Genomic DNA, 26,444 nt, shown 5'->3' on the forward strand with positions numbered 1-26,444 from the left:
ATCTGACACACCGAGGGCACTCGATACGTGGCTGCCCACTCATATACCTGTTTCCTGGTACAGGTTAATGACAAAGTGGACGCCACAGATTACTCCAAAAATCCATGTATGGATGTAAAGTGACAGTCACAACGGTTGTGCTTCACCCATAGATACAGAGACTGGTAGTCAGTGTGTTGTGTGAAAAGGTTCTTTGAGGTCTTAAAGATAGAGGGTTCTGGACACAGTATTTGGTTTTTAAAAATGGTTTATTCACAAAGACAAACACGGTGACAGAATGAACGGGAATGGATGCACACTCACACACACACACGTGGGTGATCATGAGACGTGAGGGGAATCGCAACAGGGGCGAGATGCGCGCGCACACACGCGTGCACGCACACAACAAACTGGTTACAAATGATCAAGGAATAAACAATACAACACCCTGATTCTGGGCAAGCATTGGCTCTTTGGTCTCAGGAGTCCTTAACTAACTACTCTGAAGTAGTGCACAACTTACCTCAACATCCTTGGAGAGACAGAGAGGAAGAACCAGCACATGTAGCACTTTTTATAGTGCCGGAGAGCTGGGTGGAGCCAGCCTAGATGATTCAAAAATGTCCAATAGGCCATGGCCATGTACAACAGGTATTTACATAGCCCCAATGGTCAGGGCGTGCACTAATAGGTGGGTGGAGCCAGACCTTGATTGACAGTGGTGTTGCTTTCGACCATGTGCTCAATGGTGTCATCCCAGCCAGAGGGGTCAGTGTTGTCATGGTCACATGACAGCCATGACCTTTCACACTACACAGTGCTGCTAACTTTTACATCTCTCTCTCTCTCTCTCCCTCTTTCAGTCTGTCTGTGCCATTGCCAGCACGTCAGTGAATTCCCTTCAGCCTCGTACATCATTCCAGTTATAGACGCTTTTTCCGCTCCCACTCGTAACAGTCAGATAAAACCATACACACTACCATTCAGGCATCTTAAAGGGACACTCATGAAGTAGCAACCTGGCTCGTAACAGTGGAAAAAGTTTATGGCAAATTTTCTCATTGCTTGTAATGTGATGTGGTTTCCCAAAGTAGGTGGAAGTCCCTATCCCTACCTGATTTATAAAGGTCCTATGATACTAGGTCTACGAAATTGACCTCCAGTCACTTTCTAGTATGTGCTTTTTTTTCTTGTAAAATTGACAACTATGGCTCCATGGGGACATGCACACATCAAGTAATGCATAATTGGCCTCTGGTGACATGACTCGCATCACTCAGTCAACAGCCTGTAATTGCCTGCCTTTAGGCTGTATTTTCACTTCCAAATCATCGTGTGCCTTCAGTCCAATTATGCAGTGCTGTAGTCCTGACTGGATACTCAAGAAGAACACCAAAATCTAACTCTAATTTACACTGGATTCGAGGACCATAATTGCACTAGAACATTGCAAAAGCCAATGCCAGTCATGCATTGGGCACTGACTGATGCTAACACTTTGTACCCCGTGGCCTCCGCATGTAAGGACACCATATGTACAAAGGATTATACAAGTTGTTGCCTTAGAGTATTATGTAGTTGAGGAATTTCACATAGCTTTAAGCAATCAATTCTCAGACAAAATTTAATGCAGTGTATGTGAAAGAACTATGTAATGTGCTCGAAATTCCAAACTAATATTGTACAATAACCTTAAATTACAAACTATTCATGTTACCTGAAAGGATAGCTTGTATTATTTCAGTGTTTGTCCTCTGTACGAACATCCTCTTCCCTTATTCAAGTAACCCTTTTTTTTTAAAGCATATTCAACTTTTTACCCTGTGTTCATACCAGTATCCCTTAAAATGTGAATTGCTATTTTCTCTTCCTAATCCATGTGGTAACAAGCCCACACATTCTAAATGTATTCTAGCTGTGAATGTTGCTCCTGGATTCTTTATTGAATTTATTAGTGAATTTATCTCTTCCACCTACTCCCTCCCCCACCCCCATTCCAGTTTTGAACACAATCTTTTCTCTGCTTTTTTCTGTAAAACCCTTTAGCAACTTAAAGACATGTATATTGTTCACCTTTCAGATTTCTCTATCCCAGAGCCTGTTCAGAATACAATGTTCTGGGCTTTTTGAAATTATATTAAGTAAACCGCCATGCTACTTCTGTCAATTGGACAGGCTTAATTTAGCATAATCTCAATAATTAAAGTTTTATTAACTAGATTTTAATATTGTTGCTACTTATTTTAAAATTAATGTTATTTTCTTATCTTTTTCCACACCAAATTTTTCTCCTGCCTGCTCCTTCCATCATAATATTATTTATTTTAAAATTACACTACTTACATTATATTTTTATAATATATTCAATATGTTAAGCTATTGAAACAATGCAACAACTTGAAATGTGTCTCCACTCCGTGTGACGAGACTCTGCCATCAACAACAGTCGATGGATAAATCGGAGTCTCAAGACATTAAGATACATGGGAAATATTTCATTTCAATATGTAGTTTCACTGTTGAAACCTGTAGAACACATCTTGCTTAAGAGACCAGGAACATGGAAATAAAGACTTTCTCATAACTGGTGCATGATTTGATTAAACACAATGCCTATGTAAAACAACATGAATGTGATTAGTGGATATAAGGTACTTACTTTGAGTGAAAGTAGATGGAAGTAGAAAAACAGAGACACCGAACATCAAACCAGCAGGCATCTTGTGGTAGTAAAATTGAAGCTTCATTTGCAGATTCAGTTTCATTACCTGCAGGAAGTATACAAGTAATACAGAAACATTTCAACTCAGGAGAAACTGGTGCCAGTAGCTGAGGAATGGGGTGTTATTCCATCAGGCAAAAGTCCAACAAACCAGAGCACCAGCAATTCAAATAAGTAGATTTATAGACTGCTGTTTAAATTCAATGGAAAACAGACATTAGCTTCAAGATGATGGTGGTGTGGGGAAATAAAAGACGGCAGATGCTGTAATCTAGATGAAAAACACTATGATACTGGAGCAACTCAGCAGGCCAGGCAGCATCCGTGGAGAAAAGCAGGCAGTCAACGCTTTGCGTCAAGACCCTTCTTCAGGACTGAAGATAGGAAGAGGGGAAGCCCAATATATAGGAGGGAAAAGCACAGCAGTGATAGGTGGACAAAAGAGGGGAAGCCACTGGGGGATGAGTCAAAGGTAAGGAGAGAAAGGAAAAAAAAGGGGTAGAAAAAAGAGATAGGCTAGGAAAGAGAAGAAAAGAACCATGGTGGGAGGGTGGTGTGGGGAAGGGGTGTGGGGATTATTTAAAGTGGGAGAACTTAATGCTCATGCCATTAAGCTGTAAGGTTCCATTGATACGTAGGCTGGTAGGATGAAATGTGAGGACAAGGGGGACCCTATCCCTGTTGGGTCTGGGAGGGGTGGGGGTGAGGTTGAGGGTGAGGGGGTGTGGTTCGGATGGAACTTACAAATTCAAAACGTAGTATGAAGGCTGTAGAATATTTTAAAAGTGAAAAAAACATATTGAAGATTTGAAATATAAACAGAAAATTCACCAGATTATCAACAAAATAGGCAGTATCTGTGGAGAGACAGAAGGGGAGGGATGGAAAAGACAAAGGAAATGTCTGAGATAGGGTGGAGACCGAGAAAATCAACTTTAAACGGGTACTGTACTGTTTGAGAGAGCTTGGTGAAGACTTGCAAATCACTACAGATCTTACTTGAGAAAGTGTAAATAGCAGGTGATGAACAAGAACAGGCACAAAAGAACAAGGCTTATGAAACAAAGGTGCATAAGACTTAATTTGCTGAAACCTGAAATAAAAGTGAATGCCTAAAATACTCAAAGGTCAGAGAGCATCCACGGAGACAGAAAAACAGACAGAGAGGCTGCCAATTTGTTTGGTTAATGATTAAGAGTGTTTGACAGAAGGGAACAGCAAGCAAGAAAGGTAATTGAGGATTGGTATATCAGGTCCAATCCAGACAAAGTGAAAAATAAAGTTGATTTAACTGACCAGAAAATATTTATAAACAAACTAGACAAATTAATGGCATAAAGATATATGATATCATTTTAACTGCCATTACGGATCTATAGTTGTACTCTTAGGAACTAAATATATTAGAATCACATTTTGAAAGAAACGAATAAAATAGAAAAGATGTTTAGTAAATCTAAGGACGGACGGAATTTTAGAAATCAGAAGAGAATGAACTAAATTGTTGGGACCAGCTGGGTGAGCACCATGGTCGGCATGGACTCCTTGGGCCAAAGGGCCTGTAATCATGCTGTTTTTCTCAATGACTCTAAAAGTTATATAAGCAAGAAAATAAGATGAAAAGGAAATATAAAAACTGACCTTCTGCTCAACATTCAATGTAGAGAGTGATGAAACCATTGAAATGATTAGAGTTTAACAAACACACCACTTCCCTTTGTGTAGTTATGACTATAGCCACTGGAAGATATTCCTTCCCAATCCCCACTGACTTCAGTTTTAAATAAACTCTTTGATCTCTCAAGGCTAAATATAGCTTTGATGTCAACTGCAATATATAAGAACAAGCATTTCCTAAAATCTTTCAAAAACATGAAGTAATGACTCAGATCTGTTCAATGGAGGTGTGATGAGTCCCATCAGTTTGGAGGAAGCCAAGACTCAAGACTCTGTCCAAACCAGAGCAAGTCTCTTCTTCACCAAAAGACTAAAGGCCTCTCTCTTCTCAGCAACAAACTCTTATCCTGCAACAAATACCACTCTTATTTCAGACAATGCATTAGGCCCAACCATCTTCAACTGCTACGTCAATGAGTTTTCTTCCATTATGGCATCAGAAGTGGGGTTGTGCACTGACGACTCTACAAATCTATTCACAAGACTGAGGGAATGAATCAGCCTATGCTAACGTGCAGCTAGATCTTGACAACACGTAGACACAGGCTCATAATTGACAAGTAACATCACGTCACATAAGTGCCAGGCAATGAATATCTACCACAAAAGAGAGCCTAACCAACACCTTTGGCAAAACCATGAACCCCACCATTGACATCCTAATGGTCACCATTGACTAATAACTCAACTGGATCAACCATATAAATATTATGTTTACAAGGAAGGACACAGGACTGATATCCTCTGGCAGGTTACTGATCTCTAGACTCCCAAAGCAGTTCTACCATCTACAAGGCACTGTTGAGGAGTGTAATGAAATATTCTCTACTTACCTGGATGAGTGCAGCTCCAACAACACTCAAGAAGCTCAACACTATTCAGGTCAAAACAGCCCACTTCATTGTCCCTCATCCACCACCCTAAATATTCACTTCAGCCCACCTCCAGCAGAGTATAGGCTCGTGTATACCATTTACAAAATGCACTCCCATTCCACCTCAGCTACTCTGACTGCGCCTTCTAAACCTGCAAACTCGATCACCAAGACGGACAAGGATAGCAGGTACATGAGTACGACGCCGCCTACAGATTCCCCTCCTGGTCACACATCATCTTCACCTGGAAATAAATCACTATTCCTGCATCTTCACTGGTTACAAATACTGGAATTCTTTAACCCAGCATTGTGGGAGCACTTTCAAAAGAAGTGCAGTGGTTCAAGGCAGCAGCTCACAATCAGAGATAGGCAATTAATGCTTCTTGGCTAACGATGCTCACATCACAAAAATAAATTTCAAACATTTAATTTCACTCAGCATAATAAGGCTGTCTTCATATGAATGTAAGAAGCAGGAATTGGAATAGGCCCTATGTCCCTTTGAACCATCTCTGACATTCATCAAGATCATGGCTGATCTTCCACCCTCTGCTTTCCAACACTTGTCTTATCCCTTGATTCCTTTAATGTCCAGAAATATATTGATCTCTGTTTTGTATGAATTCAGTGACTGATCCTGCTCAACCCTCCAGAGCAGATAATTCCAAAGATTCACCACTTTCTGTGAAGAAATATCTCTTCATTTCAATCCTAAATAGCCTACCCCTTATTCTGAGACTGTGACCCCTGGTTTTAAACTCTTTAGCCATGAGAAACATTCTCCCTGCATCCAATTTATTGAGCCCTGTAAGAACATACAACAGTACAGCACAGGAACAGGCCCTTCGGTCCACAATGTTGTGCTGAACCAATTACATTAGTAATAAAATGCCCAACTAAACTAATCCCTTGTGCATACACCATGTACATATCCTACCATTTCCCTTACATTCACGTGCCTATCTAAGAGCTTCTTGAACACCCCTATTGTATTTGTCTCCACCACCACCCCAGGCAGCACATTTCAGGCACCCACCACTCTGTGTAAAAGTCTTGCCCCACACATCTGCTTTGAACCTTCTCCCTCTCACATTAAATGCATGCCCTCTGGTATTAGACATTTCAACCCTGGGGAAAAGATACTGGTTGTCTACTTTATGCCTCTCATAATCTTATAAACCTCTATCAGATCTCTCCTCAGCCTCTGCCGCACCAGAGAAAACAACCCAAGTATGTTCAACCTATCCTCATAGAACATTCCCTCCAATCCAGGCAGCATCTTGGTAAACCTCTTCTGAACCCTCTCCAAAGCCTCGACACACTTCCTGTAAGGGGGGCGACCAGAACTGAATGCAATACTCCAGATGTGGCCTAACCAGAGTTTTATAAAGCTGCAGCATAACTTCCTGACTCTTGAACTCAATGCCTCGACTAATGTAAGCAAGCATGCCACATGCCTTCTTTACTGCCCTATCAACCTGTGTAGCCACTTTCAGGGAGCTATGAAGATGGACCCTTAGATCCCTCTGCTCATCAACACTGTTAAGGGTCTTGACATTAACAGTGTACTATCTCTTTACATTTGATCTCCCAAGGGCAACGTTTCACATTTGGCTGGGTTGAATTCCATCAGTCATTTCTCCACTCATATGGGCAACCGAACTATATCCTGCTGTATCCTTTACCAGGCTTCTCCACCAATCTTCGTATCATCTGCAAATGTACCAACCCACCCATGTACATTTTCATCCAGGTCATTTATATACATCACAAACAGCAGAGGTCCCAGTACGGATCCCTGAGGAACACCACTAGCCACAGATCTCCAGCTAGAATAAGTCCCATCGACCACTACCCTCTGTCTTCTACAGGCAAGCCAGTTCTAAATCCAAACGGCCAGTTCTAAATCCAAACGGCCAAGTCATCTTGGATCCCATGTATCTTGACCTTCTGGATAAGCCTCCCATCAGGGACCTGGTCAAATGCCTTACTAAAACCCACGTAGACAACATCCACAGCTCTACGTTCATCAGTCACCCTTGTCACTTCATCAAAAAAACTTAATCAAGTTAGTAAGGCATGACTTGCCCTGCACAAAGCTATGCTGACTGTCCCTAATTAGGCTATGGTTTTCCAAATGTTAATAAATCCTATCCCTAAGTATCCTCTCTAGTAACTTTCCTACCACTGATGTGAGACTCACTGGTCTATAGTTACCAGGATTATACCTGTTTCCCTTCTTGAATAATGGAACAACATTAGCTACTGGCCAGTCCTCCAAGACCTCGCCTGTGGCTAGAGAGGACACAAAGTTATTGGTCAAGGCCCCAGCAATCTCATCTCTTGCCTCTCAATAACCTGGGGTATATCCTATCAGGCCCTGGGGACTTATCCACCTTAATGCGCTTTAAGAGACTTGACACTACCTCTTCATTTATTTCAAAATGCCTTTAGCATGTTCCACACTGATCTCCCTATCCTCTATGTCCTTCTCCTTGGTAAATACTGATGCAAAGTACTCATTAAGGACTTCACCCACCTCCAAGCACATGTTACCTCCTTTATTTTTGAGTAGCCCTACCCTCTCCCTAGTTATCCCCTTGCTCTTGATGTATGTATAGAATGCCTTGGGATTCTCTTTAATCCTAATTGCCAAAGACTTTTCATGGCTCCTCCTGGCTTTCCTAATTCCCTACTTCAGTTCCTTTCTGGCTTCTTTATAATCCTCAAGTGCTCTGTTTGATTCCTAAGCTTTACATACTTTTCCTTCTTCTTCTTGACTAAATTTACCACCTCTCTCGACATCCAAGGTTCTTTTACCTTGCCATTCTTGCCCTTCCTTCTTACTGGAACATACCTGTCCTGTACTCTGTGCAGTTGGTCTTTAAACACCCTGCACATGGCAGATGTGGACCTGCCCAAAAACAGCTGTTCCTAGTTCCTGCCTGATGCTTTCGTAATTTGCCCTGCCCCAATTTAATACTCTCCTGCAAGGTCCATACATCCTTATCTATAGCTATCTTAAGGCTTTGCGGTCATTGTTCCCAAACTGTTCTCCCACTGGAAGGTCGGTCACCCGGCCAGGCTCGTTACCCAACACCAGGTCCAGTACAGCCCCTCGTCTCATTGGACTATCGACATATTGATTTAAGAAACCCTCCTGGATGCACCTAACAAATTGTGCTCTGTGTAAACCTCTTACACTAAGGAGGTCCCAGTTTGTATTCGGGAAGTTGAAGTTCCCCATGACAACAACCCTATTAGATTTATGCCTTTCCCTAATCTGCCTGCATATCTGTTCCTCAATGTCCCAGTGGCTATTGGGGGTCTGTAGTATAATCAGAGTGATTGCCCTTTTCTTATTTTTGAGTTCTACCCATATAGACTCGGTGGACGAGCCCTCCATTATGTCCCCTCTACGAGTGCAGCTGTGATATTGTCCCTAATTAGTAGTGCAACTCACCCCCCCCCACCCTTTTACCTCCCTCTCTATCTTTTCTAAAACATTGAAACCCCGGAACATTAAGCATCCATTTCTGTCCCTCTCTCAACCAAGTCTCTGTTATGACCACAACATCAGAGTTCCATGTACTGATCCATGCTCTAAGTTCATCACCCTTACCCATAATACTCCTAGTATTCACATGCACATACTTCAAACTGTCCATCCCATTGTGTCTATTACTTTGCTCCTGCCTGTTTTTAGTGGGCCTTCTTCTCAATCCCTCCACTTTCTGACTCAGTGCTCTGCTTTCCATCCCCCCTGCAAAACTAGTTTAAACCCTCCCGAGTAGCACTAGCAAACCTCCAGGTCAGGATATTGGTTCCCCTCCAGTTGAGGTGCAACCCGTCCTTCTTGTACAGGTCACCCCTGCCCCAGAAAAGGTTCCAATGATCCAAGAACCTGAAACCTTGTCCCCTGCACCAGTAGCTCAGCCATTCATTCATCTGATCTATCATCCTATTCCTGCCCTGACTAGCATGTGGCACCGGGAGTAATCCATAGATTACTACCTTGGAGGTTCTGCTCCAGCTTCTTTCCTAACTCCCTATACTCACTGCATAGGACCTCTTCCTCTTTTCTACCTATGTCACTGGTGCGAACATGCACCACAACCTCTGGCTGCTCACCCTCCCCCTTGAGAATATTCTGCAGTGGCTCTGAGACATCCTCGACCCTAGCACCTGGGAGGTAACACACCATCCTGTGTCTCTTTCGCGGCCACAGAATCTCCTGTCTGTCCTCCTAAGTATCGAGTCTCCTATCACTGTTGCTCTGCCTGACTTTACCTTTCCCTGCTGAGCCGCAGAGCCGGCAACAGTACCACTGACCTGGCTGCTGCTGCTGTGCCCTGATAGGTCATCCCCCCCATCAGTATCCAAAGAGGTATACTTGTTGCTGAGGGGAATGGCCATAGGGGAACCCTGCACTGACTGCTTACTCCCCTTACTTCTTCTGGTGGTCACCCATCTATCGGAAGCCTGTACCCCAGGTGTGACCACCTCGCTAAAAGTCTCATCTATGAGGTCTTCAGCTTCCCGGATTTTGTAAATTTCAACAAGATCCTTTCTCATTCTTCTAAATTTGAGAAAATATAGACGCGGTGTATTCAATCTCTCCTCATAACGGTAAATACATCATCACTGGGACAAGTATAGTGAACCTTCACTGCACTCCTTACAAGGCTTGTACATTCCATTTGAGTTTATGGAGACAAAACTGCCCATATTCCAGATGTGGCCTCTCCATTGCCTTATATAATTGCAGCAAGACCTGTCTACTCCTATACTCAAGTCGTCTTGTGCTGAAGACCAAAATACCAATTGCTTGTAGTACCTGCATGTAGTCTTTAAGTGAATTGGGAACAAGCACACCTAGCTCCCTTTGAACATCAACATTACACAGTCTTACACCATTTAAAAAATAGTTTGATCTTCTGCTTTGTGCACCAAAGTGGATAATTTTACTTTTTCTTTTTATTTCATCTGGCTTGTTCTTGCCCATTCACTCAGCTTATCTATTTCCTACTGAAGGCTATTTACATCCTCCTCCAGTCTCACATTCCCAGCCAGTTTTGTAAATCAGCAAACTTAGATACATGACATTTGATCACTTTAGTCAAGTTGTTGATATTGTTTGTGAGTATCTGATACCCTAGCTTCGATCACCAGTCGCAGCCTGCCAAACTGAGAAAGATGCACTCATTCTCTCTATCTGCTTTCTGTCCGATAACCAATTCTCAATCATATCAGTCCCAGTGGCATATGCTCTAACCTTGTTGATAATTTCTCATGTAAAATCTTATCAAAAGCCTTATGAAAATCCAAATACACAATATCCACTGGTTTCACCTTATCTATTCTAGCAGTTAAATCCTCAAAAAACTCCAGTAGATAAAACACGACTTTCCTTTCCTAAATCTATGCTGATTCTGCTCAACATTATTATTCTTTTTCAACATGTTCTGTTATCATATCCTTCATGACAGTCCAACAATTTCCCTATTACTGATATTACTGATGTTTGTAAAGTTGATGGCACTTCCAAAAGACTGGCTTAGCACAAGACAAGGTGCTCAACCCATATTTATTCAACATTTACAATGCAAGCACTCTTCCTGGATGTCAATGCTGATTTGATGGTGAATATCTCTGCATCACCACGTAGCAAAATTTTGAGAACAGAGAAGATCCTGAAGAGAACAGTGAATGATTACTATCCAAGTAATTGAATCAAATCCAATCATAATAATATCCAATTGTGCTTGGAATGTTTGTAAATTGTAAATTGGTTTATTATTGTCACATGTACCAAGGTACAATTAAAAACTTGGCTTGCATACTGTCATGCAGATCAATTCATTACAACAGTGCATTGAGATAGTATAAAGTAAAACAATAACAGAATGCAGAATAAAGTGTTACAGTTACAGAGAAAGTGCAGTGCAGGTAGACAATAAGGTGCAAGGTCATAACAAGATAGATTGTGAGGTCAAGAGTCCATCTGGTTGTACAAGAGATCCATTCAATAGTCTTATAACAGCAGGATAGAAGCTGTCCTTGAGCCTGGTGGTACATGCTTTCAGGCTTTTGTATCTTCTGCCCGATTGGAAGGGGGAAGAAGGGAAAATGTCCGGGGTGGCTAGGCTCTTTGATTATGCTGGCTGCTTTACTGAGGCAGCGAGAAGTGTAGACAGAGTCCATGGAGGGAGGCTGGTTTCCATGATGTTCTGAGTTGTGTTCACAACTCTCTGCAGTTTCTTATGGTCACGGGCAGAGCAGTTCCCAGACCAAGCCAATGATGCGCCCGGATAGGATGTTTTCTATGGTGCATCGATAAAAACTGGTGAGGGTCAAAGCAAACATGTCAAATTTCTTTAGCTTCCTGAGGAAGTAGAGGTTTCTTGGCTATGGCATCTATGTGGGTTAAACCAGGGCAGGATATTGGTGATGTTCACTCCTAGGAAGTTCTCAACCCTCTTGACCTCAGCACCGTTGATGTAAACAGGAGCATGTGCACCACCCTCCCCCCTTCCTGAAAATGACCAGTTCTTTTGTTTTGTTGACATTGAGGGAAAGGTTGTTGTCATGACACCATGTCACAAGATTCTCCATCTTCTTCCTGTACTCCAACTCATCGTTATTTGTGATACGGCCCACTGTGGTGGTATTATCCGCAAACTTGTAGATGGAGATCAAAACTTAGAGCAGAATCTGGCCACGCAGTCTTGAGTGCATAGGGAGTAGGGGGCTGAGGACGAAGCCTTGTGGGGCACCAGTGTTGAAAATAATCGTGGCAGAGGTGTTGCTGCCTATCCTTACAGATTGTGGTGTGTTGGTCAAGAAGACAAGGATCCAGTTGCAAAGGGAGGTGTTGAGTTCCAGGTCTTGGAGTTTGGAGATGAGTTTGCTTGGAATTATAGTATCGAAGGCGGAGCTGTAGTCAATAAACAATAGTCTAATGTAGGTGCCTTTACTGTCCAGATTCTCCAGAGGTGAATGTAGGGCCAGGGAGATGGCGTCCGCTGTAGACTTGTTTCAGTGGTAGGTGAATTGCAGTGAGTTGAGGTTGTCCAGGAGGCTGGAGTTAATGCGTGCCATGACCAGCCTCTTGAAGCACTTCATGATGGTGGATGTCACAGCCACTAGATGGTAGTCATTAAGGCACACTACCTTGTTTTTCTTAGGTACCGGGATGATAGTGGTCTTCTTAAAGCAACTGGGAACCTCAGATTGAAGCAGAGAGAGGTTAAAAATGTCTGCAAATAACCTCGCCAGCTGATCTGCACAAGATCTAAGGACCTGGCCAGGAACACCATTTGGGCTAGATGCTTTCCATGGGTTCACTCTCCAGAAAACTGATTTTGCCTCCGCAACAGTGACTGTGGGTTCAGGTGTATTGGAGGCTGTAAGGGCGGGTGGTGACATTCAACTCTCCTTCTGTTCAAAATGTGCATAGAATGCGTTAAACTCATTGGGGAGGGATACACTGTTGTTGGTGATGCTGCCCAACTTCGTTTTGTAGCTCGTTACATCATGTAAACCCTGCCACAACTGATAACTGATCTGGGACTTGATTTTGGACTGGTATTGTTTCTTGGCATCTCTGCTAGCTTTACAGAGGTCCTATCTCGATTTCTTGCATAGGTCAGGGTCACCTGATCTGACTGCTGCAGTCATGAACTTTAGTAAGGAGTGGATCTCCCAACTCATCCATGGTTTCTGGTCTGGGAATATCAAAATTGTCCTCTTTAGTACAGTCTTCAACACGTTTGTTGATAAAAGTCCACGATGGTGGTGACGTACTCATCAAGGCTGGCAGCTGAGTCTTTGAACATGGACCAGTCTACTGACTCAAAGCAGTCACATAGAAGCTCTTCTATTTCCTCAGACCAGCACTGTATGACTTTCTGTACTGGATCCTCACATTTCAGCTTCTGTTTGTAGGCAGGGAGAAGGAGCACAGCCTGGTTGTCTGATTTACCAAAGCATGGGCGGGCATTGTCTTGGTTGGCGTCTTTGATGGTTGTGTAGCAAGGGTGTTTGGGCGCTGGTGGTACAGGAGACGTGCTGGTAGTATTTTGGTAGCACACTCTTGAAGTTGGCCTGGTTGAAGTCACCGGCAATGATGAAGAGGGCCTCAGGGTATCCCACTTCAAGGCTGTTGACCATGTAGCTCATTGAGTGCAGGCTTCACGCCCACCTGGGGTGGGAATGTCGACTGCCGTCAGGATAGCTGAAGTGAACTCCCATGGCAGGTAGTATGGGTGACACTTCACTGTTAGATATTCCAAGCAGGAACTCGCCAGGGCCGTCATGTCTGAGCATCAAGAGGTGTTGATTATGAAGCAGACCCCTCCACCTCTAATTTTGCTCGAGGACGCTGTATGGTGGGAGAGCAGAGAATCTCAGAAACACCCAATGTACTAAGGGGTAATACTGGAATGCACACTCTACCACAAAAACTTGCACTAATTATAAAGGGAAGATCAACTCAGAAACACCACTCTATGACAGCTGGTAAATTCCAAGTGGGAAGCACATCCATTCACGCTATATTCTACTGCCTCAGTCCGTTGTTCTTCTCTAGCTGAATAACTCTGCTACATAAAAAGATGCTTAAAGCACAGTAAACACATTGACATCACACTTTAAAATACATGCAGAAATGTATTCCTCTGTCCTGCTAATGTGTATTAACTGGTCCAGAACATCAGGAGAAAAGCAGCTAGTAAAAATGAGCAGCATATTCAAGAGCCAGCTACAATTGGATAGTAATGGGAGGAGAAGTAGGGTGGTAATCAGTGACGCAATTGGCCATTGGGTCAGTCAGAGGCTTAATCGGATCAGGCTCCAGGATTACGTGAGAAATATGAATAAGAAAGGGACACTGAGGGACTGGGGTGTCAGGCACAATTGGACTGGCGTCTATCTCATTATCTCTTTCTCTCAAACACTGGAGAATAGTCATTAATTAAATCAAGAACGAGGAAACTTTATTAAATAAAAGAAAGCTTACAGTATCAGGACATCTTTGACCATCATTTCTTTACAAAACCATCAAACTTTCTCTAGTAATCATAATTTGGAACATCAGAAAGCAGTTGGTCAAATGGTGTAATTCCTAAAAGGAGTACAGTCTTAAAAGTTTGTTCCAAGCTAATATGATATTTAACATACAAGCTACATGTTTCCTTTAATATGAAAAACAAAGGAATAAAACATCCAAAGTAATAGTCTAAAGAGTCTAGTCTCCATGTTTTTTACTTCAGTAAAAAAGATCCTCCAGATACTAGGGTTGATCGACTGTCCTTTCCAATTTGGTTCTAAGAGTTTACAGTTCTCCTGGGGCCTGTTGTCAAGCTGTAGTGTTCTTGCTGTACACCCTCAAATATCTCCACATTTGTCAATCAAGCTTCTCTGGTGGCTTTCCTGATATGAACTAATTACTCTGATGCTATACGTAGTGTTGGTCTGGTCTGTCTTTGTTCTCATGTCTCTAACACTTAGCAGTGGCGTCTCTCTTGTGTTAAGCATGCCTGTCTTCCTCTGATTGTTTCTAGTTGCCTTGTTACACCTTTTTCTATTTCTGATTCAAGCATACTTTCTACTCTTGGGAGTATTGTTCTCATTTGCGTCAGTGTCTGCACAGGACAGCTCATCATCCCAGGAGTTGGAGAGTTACAGAAGGCCAAGATGCTCAAAATGTGATGATTTAGCCCTCTTCCACAGTTGCTTGGCTACCCTCACTGAAGTTCTTGTTTGAAAGTGATGTTGTCCAATGATCGAAATGCCTCTGAAAACCTTACAAAGCACCCTAAGCATGTCATATCTGGCTAACCGTCTTTTTGAGCTTGTAATTGATGGTTGATAAATGGTGTTCCCCAAGTTTATTTCCCAAGGATCTGTAAAAACTCAACTGTCACCAGATAAAATTTCCCAACCAAGTGCAATGTAGAATCATATTCCAGTTGCAATGCAGAAGAAAGCCATTTGGCATATCATGTCTGTGCCAGTCAAAAAAGAGCTATCCAGACTTATCCCACCTTGAAGCACCAGTTCCATGATGTTGCAGGTCACAACTCTTCAAGAGCATAATCTAATACCTTTTTTAAATGTGATAATATTTCCTGCCTCTACCACCCTTTCAGACAATAATTTCCTGACCTCACACCATCCTGAGTGGAAATATTTTACTTTACCTTCCCTCTAAATCTTCTACCGTAACACTCTGCCCCCTTATTTTATGATTTGTCTGCTAAGAGAGATAAGTCCTTCCAGTTATCTAGGCCCTTCATAACACTACACACATCAACTAAGTCTCCACTCAGTCTCATCTGTTCCAAGGAAAACAACCACAGATGTTCCTACAAGGTAAATTTTCCATTTCTGGCAATGTCCTAATTTATCTCTTTTGCTTCCTGCCCAGTACAATCACACCTTTGCTGTAATATGGTGACCAGAACTCTGCACAATAATCAAGCTGCAGTCCAACTGGTGGTGCGTACAGTTCCAGTAAAACCTCCTTTATTTTATATTCTATGCCTCAGTTAATAAAGGAAAGCACCCATAAGCTGTTTTACCACCTTATCAAACTCTCCTAATACCATTAAGGACCTGTGGACATATATTCCAAGATCCCTCTGTTCCTCCACACATTTCAGTGTCCTCCCATTTATTGTGTATTTCCCCAGATTGTGGCACCTCTCTAAATGTATTACTTCACTACACAAGATTAAATACTGTTGGCATTTTCTGCAGAACTAACCATACTTTCCGTATCTGCCTGCACACTAAAGCTTTTTCCTCATTTCAACAACATGGCCAATTTTTAGGAGTCTTGACAGAGTGAATGTGGAGAGGATATTTCCTCTTTGAGAGCTTCAAGTTCCTAGTAGTAAACATCACAAATAACTTGTCCTGGTCCAACCACTTAGATGCCATGTCCAAGAAAGTGCACCAGCTCCTATGCTTCCTCAGGAGGTTAAACAAATTCAGCATGTCCCCATTGACTCTTACCAATTCTTACAGATGGATCATAGAAAGCATCCTAACCAGGTGCATCACTGTTAGGTATGGTAACTGCTCTGCCCAAGACAGCAAGAAACTGCGAGAATTGTGGACACAGCTCAGCACATCGCAAAAACTAGCCTCCCTTCCATGGATTCTGTCTACACTTCTCGTTGCCTCGGGAAAGCAGCCAATGTAATCAAAGACCCCACTCACCCCAGACAGTCTTTCTTTACTTACCACCCATCAGGTAGAAGATAAAAAAACCTGAAAGCACGTACCACCAGTTCAAGGACAGCTTCTGTACCACTGTAAGACTACTGAATGAAATTCTTGTACAGTAAGATGGACTCTTGACCTCAAAATCTATCTTGTCACGGCCTTGCACCTTACTGTCTGGCTGTACTGGACTTTCTCTGTAACTGTAACAGTATATTCTGCATTGTTATTGCTTTTCCTTGTACTACCTCAATGTACTCAACCTCAAGAAAGTTTTTCATTGTACTTTGGAACATGTGACAATAATAATTTACTAATATAATTTACCAATTTTGGGGAAAATATAGAACTGTTTAAAAGTTGTGGTTCTCGATTTAAGACAGATAAGGTTTGTTTTATTTTCTCTCAGAGGGTCACATCTCTGGAAATCTCTTTCTCAAAGGGTGGTGAAAACAGAGACTTTAAGTAACTTTAAGGCAGAAGTAGGTAAGATACTTGATAAGCAAGGATGAAAGGTTACTGTGGGTAAACAGGAATGCCTAGTTGATGTTGTAATCAAATCAGCCGTAATCTTATTACATGAGGGAGCAGGCTGGAGAGGCTGGATAGCCTAGGCCTGGTCTTAATTCTTCCATCTGTATGTAACTTATTTATCATGTTCTCTACATTTGAGTCAAACTCATTCATATAAAGTAGAAAAATGGATTATGTATTGAGCCCTATGGAGCTAAGTGGAATTATCTTTGCAGTCAGAAAAAAAACAATACCCTTTGCTTCCTACCACTGCCAATTTTGGATCCATTCTGCCACTTCCCTTGAATTACAAGGGCTTTCACCTTTGACTAGCCGCCACATGGGGGTTTGACAAGTCTGTTATGGCTACAAAAACACATTGTTGTCATAGATTCTCCTAGTTATCTCCTCAAACAATACAACTATGAGATAACTGACTTTTGCTCGAGGTTTGTCTAGGACTTGATGAGGCAGCAGCATTTCTTTTCTTGGTTCCTTTCTGGCTATCTATCTGCAGACCTTGTATTTCTGCACATAACTCCTAATCTCCCATTTATCCATGATCATTTGAGACCTTGTCACTCAGTGAGACAACCAAAACGAATATGATTGATCATTTTATTCCTTCACCAATTGAAAATAATTACTCTTCCATCCCTGAAAATCAGGTAATCTTAAGTGCCTGGCTTATTTCTGACATGCAAGAAGTTCAAGTTTGAGTTTATTGTCATAAGCATACATACACAGGGTATAAATGCCATGAAAATTAGCTTTTTGCAGTAGCACAGCACATTACAAACATGACAAGTTAACATAAACTTAAATTAACATAAATTATATATAACTTACACAATAAAATAAACAAAATTAGTGCAAATGGAGAGAGAAAAAAACAAATATAGTCTGAGGTCGTGTTAGCGTTTTTCAGGTCAGTTCAAGAAAGTGATGGCAATGAGGAATAAGCTGTTGTTGGAATGTTGAGGTGTGGGTCTTCAGGCTCCTGTACCTGCTGCCTACTGGCAGCATCAAGAAGAGAGCACAGCTCAGATGGTGGGGGTTCCAAATGATGGATGTTGCCTTCCTCAGACATCGCCTCTTCTAGATGTCCTCAATGGTGGTGAGATTTGTACCTGTGATTGAACTGGCAGAGTCTACTGCTTTCTGTAGCCTCTTGCATCCATACTAGGAAACACCAACTGGAGTCTCAGAAGTGACTCAACCTCACACTATCTCTTTCCATCCTGTTTCTTCAACTTCCATCAATGCCTGAGAGATTGGAATACACGTCTCATCAGGTTGACTGCCTCAAACTCAGTACTCTTGGCATCTCTTGTGGCCTTGAAATAAGCATGTTGGCTACTCACATGCCTTTGCCTGGGTAGCAGCAAATATTAAGATGACTGCTCATAAGCACTTTCTACAGCCTCCTTTGTGCTCTATGAAGTGAATTAACAGCAATTAAGGTCTTTCCCAGTGGCTTGTGATCACTGTGTATATATACAGTTCTCACATTTATTTACTGGTGAAAATACTCCAGTCTATACATCATAGCACATAGCTCCTTCTTAGGTTGTGCATATCTTGTCTCTGAGTCCATCAGAGCTTTATATCTGTATGTCATTGGCTGGCCCTCTTGCATGCTTGTTGCTCCACAACTCCTTTCTGGAGACAGCTGCCTGCAATGTCAACTCCTTATTTAAAAAAACTACAACACAAATTCTGCAATAATTCTCTCCTTGATCCACACGAACAACCAATTGTGGTCAGCTGCCTAATTGGATCATACATCTCAGGAATTTGCTTCAATAGTGTCATCCCGCATTTGTCAGGCTCAATATTTCCTGATTTTGAATTCAGATCATTCAGGTGATAGAATGACCTATAAAAGAAAAACTTAATTCAAAGTCAAAGTCAAGTTTATTGTCATATGCACAAGTACATGTATGCACAAGTGCAATGAAAAACTTACTTGCAGCAGCATCAAAGACACATAGCATCATATAAGCAGCATTTACGAGAGAAACACAAATTAAACATAAATTAGACATAATTTTTACAAGAACACAATTAGAACAAAAAAAAGTCAATTTTAGTGCAAAAGTGATGATAGTGTTCCTAAACTGCAGTGATTAGGATTTTGACATTTGGTCCCGGATGGTGGGGATCTTTGATGATGGATGTTGCCTTCTTGAGGCAGCAACTCCTGTAGATACTACTGATGGTGGAGAGGTATATGCCTGCCAAGTACTGGGCAGAGTCTGCTACTCTCTGCAGTCTCTTACATTCCTGCTCAGTTGAATTGCTGTTCCAGACCAGTCAGGACACTTTCAACAGTACATCTGTAGAAGTTTATTAGAATGTTCAGTAACACGCTGAACCTCCTTAACCTCCTTTCTTAGAAAGTAAAGACGTTGGCACGCTTTCCTTGTGATTGTATCTATGTTAACGCCCAGGAATTTAAAGCTGCTGGCTCTCTCCACCACCGATCCCTCAATGTATTTTGTTTTGAACTTCTGTTTTTTTGCTTGTTTAACTTCAATTATTCCCCCCACTCAAAAAAAAATTCATCAAGGTTTTTGGTCATGGTGCAATTCTGCCTTTTCAGTTTCTCCTTCTCCATAGACCAATCAATCATCTGTTACCCCACTGAGAGTTTGAAGTGCAATATCCAGTCCTTGTTAAAATTTTTCTGATGTTGCTTTGATTCGATTTGGCAGTCTTCTCTGACAGTATCCATGGCTGTACATTGAAACAGGTTAAATATAGGATCTCCTCATCAAGCTCTCTTGCCAGAACCCATCCTTGCATCCAGACACTGAAAACTTCTGGGGACAAACACAGCAATTTCTTTTTACATTCCTCCCATTTCCCAAAGATGTATGGGTTCATAGATTAACTAGCCATTGTAAACTGCTCCTGGTGTTTGAGTGCGTGGCAGGATCTAGGAGGGTAGGTGGGGTGTGGGTTGATGGAAATGTAGGGAGAATAAAATGGGATCTCTGTACATTTAGTGTAAAATGAATGCTTTGTAGTTGGCTTGGATTCAGTGGGCCAAGGGGCCTGTTTTCATGACATAAACTCAACTTCCAGCATCTACAAACTTTTGTTTTTGCTTTTCGATTATTGAAAACTCTCTCTTGACTCAGGTCTGGCAAAGTATCTTCTCCTATCTTGACAGCTCCATTTTGGGTCCAGATTTGAGCTTGTATCTTGATTTCTCCAGGTAGTTCAAGTGTCTACTGGGGTTACCAAGACTGCTTTAATCTCTGCAATTCAGTTCTCTTGGAGAGCTACTAGTAAAATTATTTGTGGGTGCACAACCAGCTGCTTCCGCACATCAAGGACTGGATGATATTTACCTTCTGGTTTGCCAGTTCTGTGAAAAACATCTGCTCGGGCTCCATACCTTGCATGAGTGAAGTGGCTGTTTGCACAGAAGCAACCTACGTGATCTTTATGATCTAGCATGACCTTTAACTCCGCCACCTTCGGTACTGTCATACTTCTAGATATGCTTGCGACATCTTTCAGGTCAATGATGATGAACACCACATCTTTCCCTCCTGATGTAGAGCCAGACATTGTTGCAACAACAATGTTTAATTACTCAATTAATACAATCCTTAAGGGATTACAGCGCCAAAACAACAATTATTGTTCCTAACTAACATTACACGGGACATATATGTCACAAGGGGTTAAACGACCGGGCCCGGGAGTCGAACATGCGAGTATGGAAGCGAAAGACATTGGCAACTGGGTGAGGCCGAGGTTGGGAAGCTGCAGTAGGAGCGAACACCAAGCAAATTGCTTTAAATAGAACAATGTTCCACAGGAAAAAAAAGGTAGAAAGGGTGAGATACGACTGAGTGCAAAAATGCAGGAATGTGCGGGCGCTGAGCGCTGCCTGCGGCCCGCGGAATGCGGGGGAACAGCCGACCTGCGGCCAGAGGCTACCGCAGGAGCCCGGGGTCCAGGATCCAGGATCCAGGATCCAGGCGGCGGGGCTCCCAGCACAATGTAGCTCGGTCTCACTCCGCACTGACGGGGAAAAGGCAGGCCGGGGAACTCTCCGCCACTCACCCGGCGACTGAAGGAAATCTGCCGCTCCCCGAGGACTCGGCGCACCGACACGGGGCTAACACGCCGGACATCTCGGGTACCCCGTCTGGGCGCCTAACGCACCGCGCCTGCGCGCCTGAACTCGGGCACGGCGCTTCGCACCGCCGCTCACCGCGCCTGCGCGCCTGAACTCGGGCACGGCGCTCCGCACCGCCGCTCACCGCGCCTGCGCGCCTGAACTCGGGCACGGCGCTTCGCACCGCCGCTCACCGCGCCTGCGCGCCTGAACTCGGGCACGGCGCTGCGCATCGCCGCTCACCGCGCCTGCGCGCCTGAACTCGGGCACGGCGCTCCGCACCGCCGCTCACCGCGCCTGAACTCGGGCACGGCGCTCCGCATCGCCGCTCACTGCGCCTGCGCGCCTGAACTCGGGCACGGCGCCTGAACTCGGGCACGGCGCTCCGCATCGCCGCTCACTGCGCCTGCGCGCCTGAACTCGGGCACGGCGCTCCGCACCGCCGCTCACTGCGCCTGCGTCCTGGCTGCCGAGAGGGAGCGAGTGGTCTGTGTGTCTGCGGCGGGGTTTACGGTGGGTGCATGGACGCCGTTGAAGATGACCGCTCTGGGTGAAGCCTGATTGAACGGGCTGCCCGTAACGTTGATGGAAGGGGCTCAGTCTTCCTCCCCGTTCTGGGAATGGCGGCCTGCAGCTGCTGCGCGTTCCCGCTCTCGGAGTGGGGCCCGACGGAGCAAAGAGCTCTCCGCGGGGTAGGCAGTGTGGCTCACCGGCGGGCAGTGAGTGAGGCCCGTCTCGGCGGGTCAGCTCGGTATCGGCCCGCACTCATCACTCGGACAGGAGAGCCAAGAGTCCGGAGGTGAGGCCCCTCTCTGTTCCCAGGCACGGTGCCTGACAGCACCCAGTGACACAATGGTTATTCCTTTCCCATTGTCGACAGGCTCAACTGCCATACGCAAGATATTTATTTATTTATTAATCACACCTACAGCGAAACACAGTGAAATGCGTCTATTTTGCGTTACTGAGAATGTGTAACGCAAACTTGAGGAACAGCGCCTCATTTTCTGTCTTGGAACCTTGCAGCCTATCGGCATAACATTGAATTCTCCCACTTTAGGTAATCCCCGCGGTTATGTTTGCTCTTCATCAAGAGACAAACTTCGTGTGGGTTTAACATCTGAACATTTTATTAACCAACACCAGACTGGCTTGCTTTCCCTCTCTTTTTACAGTTACTGCCTGTTCCCCCATGTGACCCCTTGCATTGCCTACTGGGAACTGTAGTTCTTTATTATAACTACATAATAACACATCTTCCCCCTTTAAAGAAATACAAACACAATACTTTGTCCTTGTAAACCTGCCAAAAACCCTTGTCCACTCAGCAACTTTCAATCAGTCTCTGAGGTGGCTTAATAGTCCTTTTTGGTCTGGTACTTGTTTTTGCAGGTGTGTTGCTTTCATTTGCTGCATTACTATTGGTGTTTTCCTGGGAACTCTGGTCCACATGTTCATTTTCTCCATATGCTGGCCCCTTTGGTGTACTGACAGGGACGGGTCACAGCCATGGGTTGGAGCTTATGGTTGTAGATCCACATGGTTCCTCCTCAGAGGTGTCCTTCGCTCTGTCTGGATCTGGTATGAATGTGAATTTACTTCCTCTTGCACAACTCCTTGCATGAACTATGTGCTAGAATCATGATCTCGGATTCGCACTTGATCCCCAGGCTTCAGGACTGGTAGGCTTTTCGCTGTCTTGTGATTCTGTTTCTGTTTTTCTTTCCCTTCCTCTTTAGCCTGTTTGACCTTGGGTGCTCTTTCAGGTGTCAACAGGTTTTCATGCATTGGAAGGTTAGTGCGTAGGCGTCGACCCGTCAGCATTTGGGCTGGTGAAAGGCCGTTCTGCAGTGGCGCACTTCTGTAAATCATTAGACTTTTGTGGAAATCCTCTCATCCATCTTGTGCTTTCTTCATGAGGCCCTTCACCACCTTAACTGAACTCTCTGCTAGGCCATTAGATTTTGGGTGATGTGGACTTGAGGTTATATGTTGAAACCCCCAAACATTGGCAAAGGATTCAAATTCACAGCTCGAAAATTGTGGACCATTGTCTAATACTACTTCACGTGGAACTCCATGCCTCACAAACACAGCTTTCAGGAACATGATAACTGCTTTGCTGGACGTTGGTCATACTGTTGCAATCTCTGGGTAATTGGAAAAGTAGTCTGTTACAACAAAATGGCTCTTCCCATTACAGTCAAACAAATCCACTCCAATTTTGAAATACGGCCTGTCTGGTACAGGGCGTGGTGTAAGTGGTTCTGCTTGCTGCTTTGGTCTGAAGGTTAGGCATATTTCACATGAAGCAGTGATCCGACTGATGTCTTGGTTCATTCTTGGCCAGTACATCACTTCTACGTTTACATTTTTCCTCCCCAAGATGCTCTTTGTGTATCTTCTGGAGCACCTCCTTGTGTAGTGACATTGGAATCACAAACCTGTTCCCTTTGAAGACCATATCTTTCACTACTGACAGTTCAGCTCTGCATACCCAATAATCCAGAATACACATTGGATAGTCATCCTTTGCTGCAGGCCATCCTTTCCGCATTGTATCATTGAGTACTTTCATTGCTTCATCTGCCTCTGCTGCTTTCCTAATCTGCTCTGTTCTGTCTGAAGATATTGGAAGAGAGGTGACTATCATGTCAACATAGGCCGGTATATCTGCATTAACCTGTTGGTCACTTTTTTCTGTCTTGTCGACTACTCAAGACAGCGCATCAGCAGCGAACATATTTTCCCGGTGTGTAGATCATCTTCACATCATATTTCTGCAGCCTTATCAACATGCGCTGTATCTTCATGGGACAGTCATTCAGTGGTTTGGACATAATTGAGACCAATGGTTTATGGTCTGCCTCCACTTCAATAGCTTGCCCATAGATGTACTGATGGAACCTTTCACATGCATATGGACTGGCGAGAAGCTCTTTCTCTATCTCTGCATAGTTGGCTTCCGCACTTGTTAAAGCCCTTGATGCATAGGCCACATGTTGCCATGTGCCATCATGCTGCTGCAGTAGTACTGATCCAAAGCCGTGCCAGGACGCATCAGCTGATATCCTGATACACCTTTCTGGATTGTAAAACTTCAACATGGACTCTTCAGTTAGGACCCTTTTCAATGTCTGGAAACACTCTTCTTGCTCATGAGACCAAATCCATTCATTTTGTTGCTCAAGGAGTGACCTAAGTGGTGCTGACACTGTTGACAGTCGATGGATGAACTTAGCCAGGTAAGTGACCATCCCTAAGAAACGTCTCACCTCTTTGTTTTGGGGCCTCTCCAAGTTTTCAATGGCTGTCGTCTTTCTTGGGTCAAGCTTCACTCCCTCTTCAGATATGACATCTCCTATGAAGATCAGTGTCTTAACACCAAACTCACATTTCTCTTTACTTAATTTCAAATTGATATTCCTTGTCACGTCAAGCGCTTGTCTCAGTCGAGTATCATGTTCCTCCTTGGTGGACCCCCAGACGATGATGTCATCCATCATGGCCTCGACACCAGGTATGCCCTCAAAAATTGTGTAGATGGTTTTATGGTAGACTTCTGGTGCAGACAGGATCCCGTATGGCGGCCGAAGATAGTGATATCTCCCCTGTGGTGTGTTAAAAGTACACAGTCTCAAACTTGCCTCATCAAGCTTCATTTGCCAAAACCCAGATGATGTGTCGAGCTTGCTAAACCATTTGGCACTTGAAAACCGGGACATGATCTCCTCCTGTGTTGGCAATTTAAAATGCTCTCTCTTGATGGCTTTATTGAGATCTCTTGGGTCTAGACGAGATGCTCTATTTTTCTTTTGCACTATGACCAGTGAACTCACCCAATCTGTTTGTTCTTCAATTTTTTGTATGACATTTATTCGTTCCATACGTGCTAGTCTTGTTTAGGTTTATCTCTAAGTTGAAATGGAACTTTGTTGTACGCATGGACAACAGGAGCCACTGCCTCATCTATGTGAATTTTGTGTACACCAGGTAAGCATCCGAGCCCCTCAAAGACATCTGCATACTCTTCCATGAGTGTTGTGTGGTCATCTTTGGTATGTGAAGCTACTATGAAAACTCTTTTCACTAGGATGAGCTTTTCACATGCACTCAGACGTAATATTGGCTATACTCTCCTACAATCGGTAGCTGTGACTTTAAGTGCTGCCCCTTGTGCTTAAAGGTCGCCATACAGCCCCCTTTTACTGGAACTTTCTCTCCAGTGTAGCCTGTCACTTTTAACTTCACAGGGTGAATCTTACTCTTTACTGTGAGAGTCTTATAATCATCCATGGATAATAGATTCGCCTGAGCTCCGGTGTCAAGCTTGAAGGAATTACTGTCTCATTCACAGTTACTGGAACAATTCATTCTGTTTTACCAGCAGCCACAGTCTGTACCGAATCCACAGAGAATTCCTCCATTTCCTCATCAACTGTGTTAACCTTTCGCTTGTTAGCTCCAGCTTTGCAGCACCTTGCAAAGTGATTCTTCTTTCCACAGCTATTGCAGGACTTCCCATAAGCAGGACACATCTTTGGAATGTGTCTACCTCTGCATCTACATTTGCTGTTTGAGCCTTCCTCTTTGCTATGCTGTTGCTTTCAGAAATGCCTTGTGTGCTGTTTCTCTGTTAACACAGCATGCACTGTTGTGTCTGCCCTGTGCAGCTCCTTAGCTTGTGCTCGTGTGGTTTCTGCTGACATATTCACCACCTTTTCCAGTGTTAAATCTTTTTCATGCAACAGTCTTTCTCGGACTCCTTTATCTGGAATTCCACATACTATTCTGTCTTTCACTAGTGAGTTTCTCAAACCTCCAGATTCGCGGGACTTACACAATGTGTGAAGCTCAGCTAAATATTGGTCGAAGCTAACACCTTGTTTCTGGTCACAGGAAAAAAATTTATATCTCTCAAATGTGATGTTTTACTTGGGATAAAATACTCCTCAAATTTTTTCATCAAAGTGCCCAACTCAAAAGCTGTCTCATCAATTTGAAAGCTGTTTTCAATGTCCAAAGTATCTCTGCCAATCACGTGCAGAAAAATAGACGCTTTCAATTTTTCACCATTCCCTGCCGCTCCACCAGCATCTAAATATACGTTGAATCGCTATTTGAAGTGTTTCCAATTCGGTTAGATTGCCAGTAAACTGCATAGGTGTGGGAGGACTTAGCTTATCCATAATGGGAACTCTCAGCCTCTCACCTGAATCTCTCTTGGCAAATCCGGTGACTGCTGAACTTCAGGAACAATGTGCTCCTTCACCATGCTGGCCGGCTTTTTCTCCATCTTATTACAG

General features: G+C 43.5%; 1 protein-coding gene across 1 annotated transcript in view; it reads right to left on the reverse strand.

Moving 5' to 3' along the window:
• LOC127570089 (uncharacterized) overlaps positions 1-21,580 on the reverse strand; it is a 37,548-nt gene extending 15,968 nt beyond the window's left edge. Inside the window, exons 1-3 of the mRNA XM_052015369.1 lie at positions 21,553-21,580; positions 21,431-21,476; positions 2,642-2,750 (exon numbers count right to left, since the gene is read on the reverse strand). Coding sequence (XP_051871329.1) covers positions 2,642-2,747 — 106 coding nt within the window. The 5' untranslated portion in view covers positions 2,748-2,750; positions 21,431-21,476; positions 21,553-21,580. The remainder of the gene's footprint in view (positions 1-2,641; positions 2,751-21,430; positions 21,477-21,552) is intronic.
• Between the last annotated feature and the right edge of the window lie 4,864 nt (positions 21,581-26,444).

Source organism: Pristis pectinata, chromosome 4, assembly GCF_009764475.1.
Source record: "Pristis pectinata isolate sPriPec2 chromosome 4, sPriPec2.1.pri, whole genome shotgun sequence".
Lineage (NCBI taxonomy): Eukaryota > Metazoa > Chordata > Chondrichthyes > Rhinopristiformes > Pristidae > Pristis > Pristis pectinata.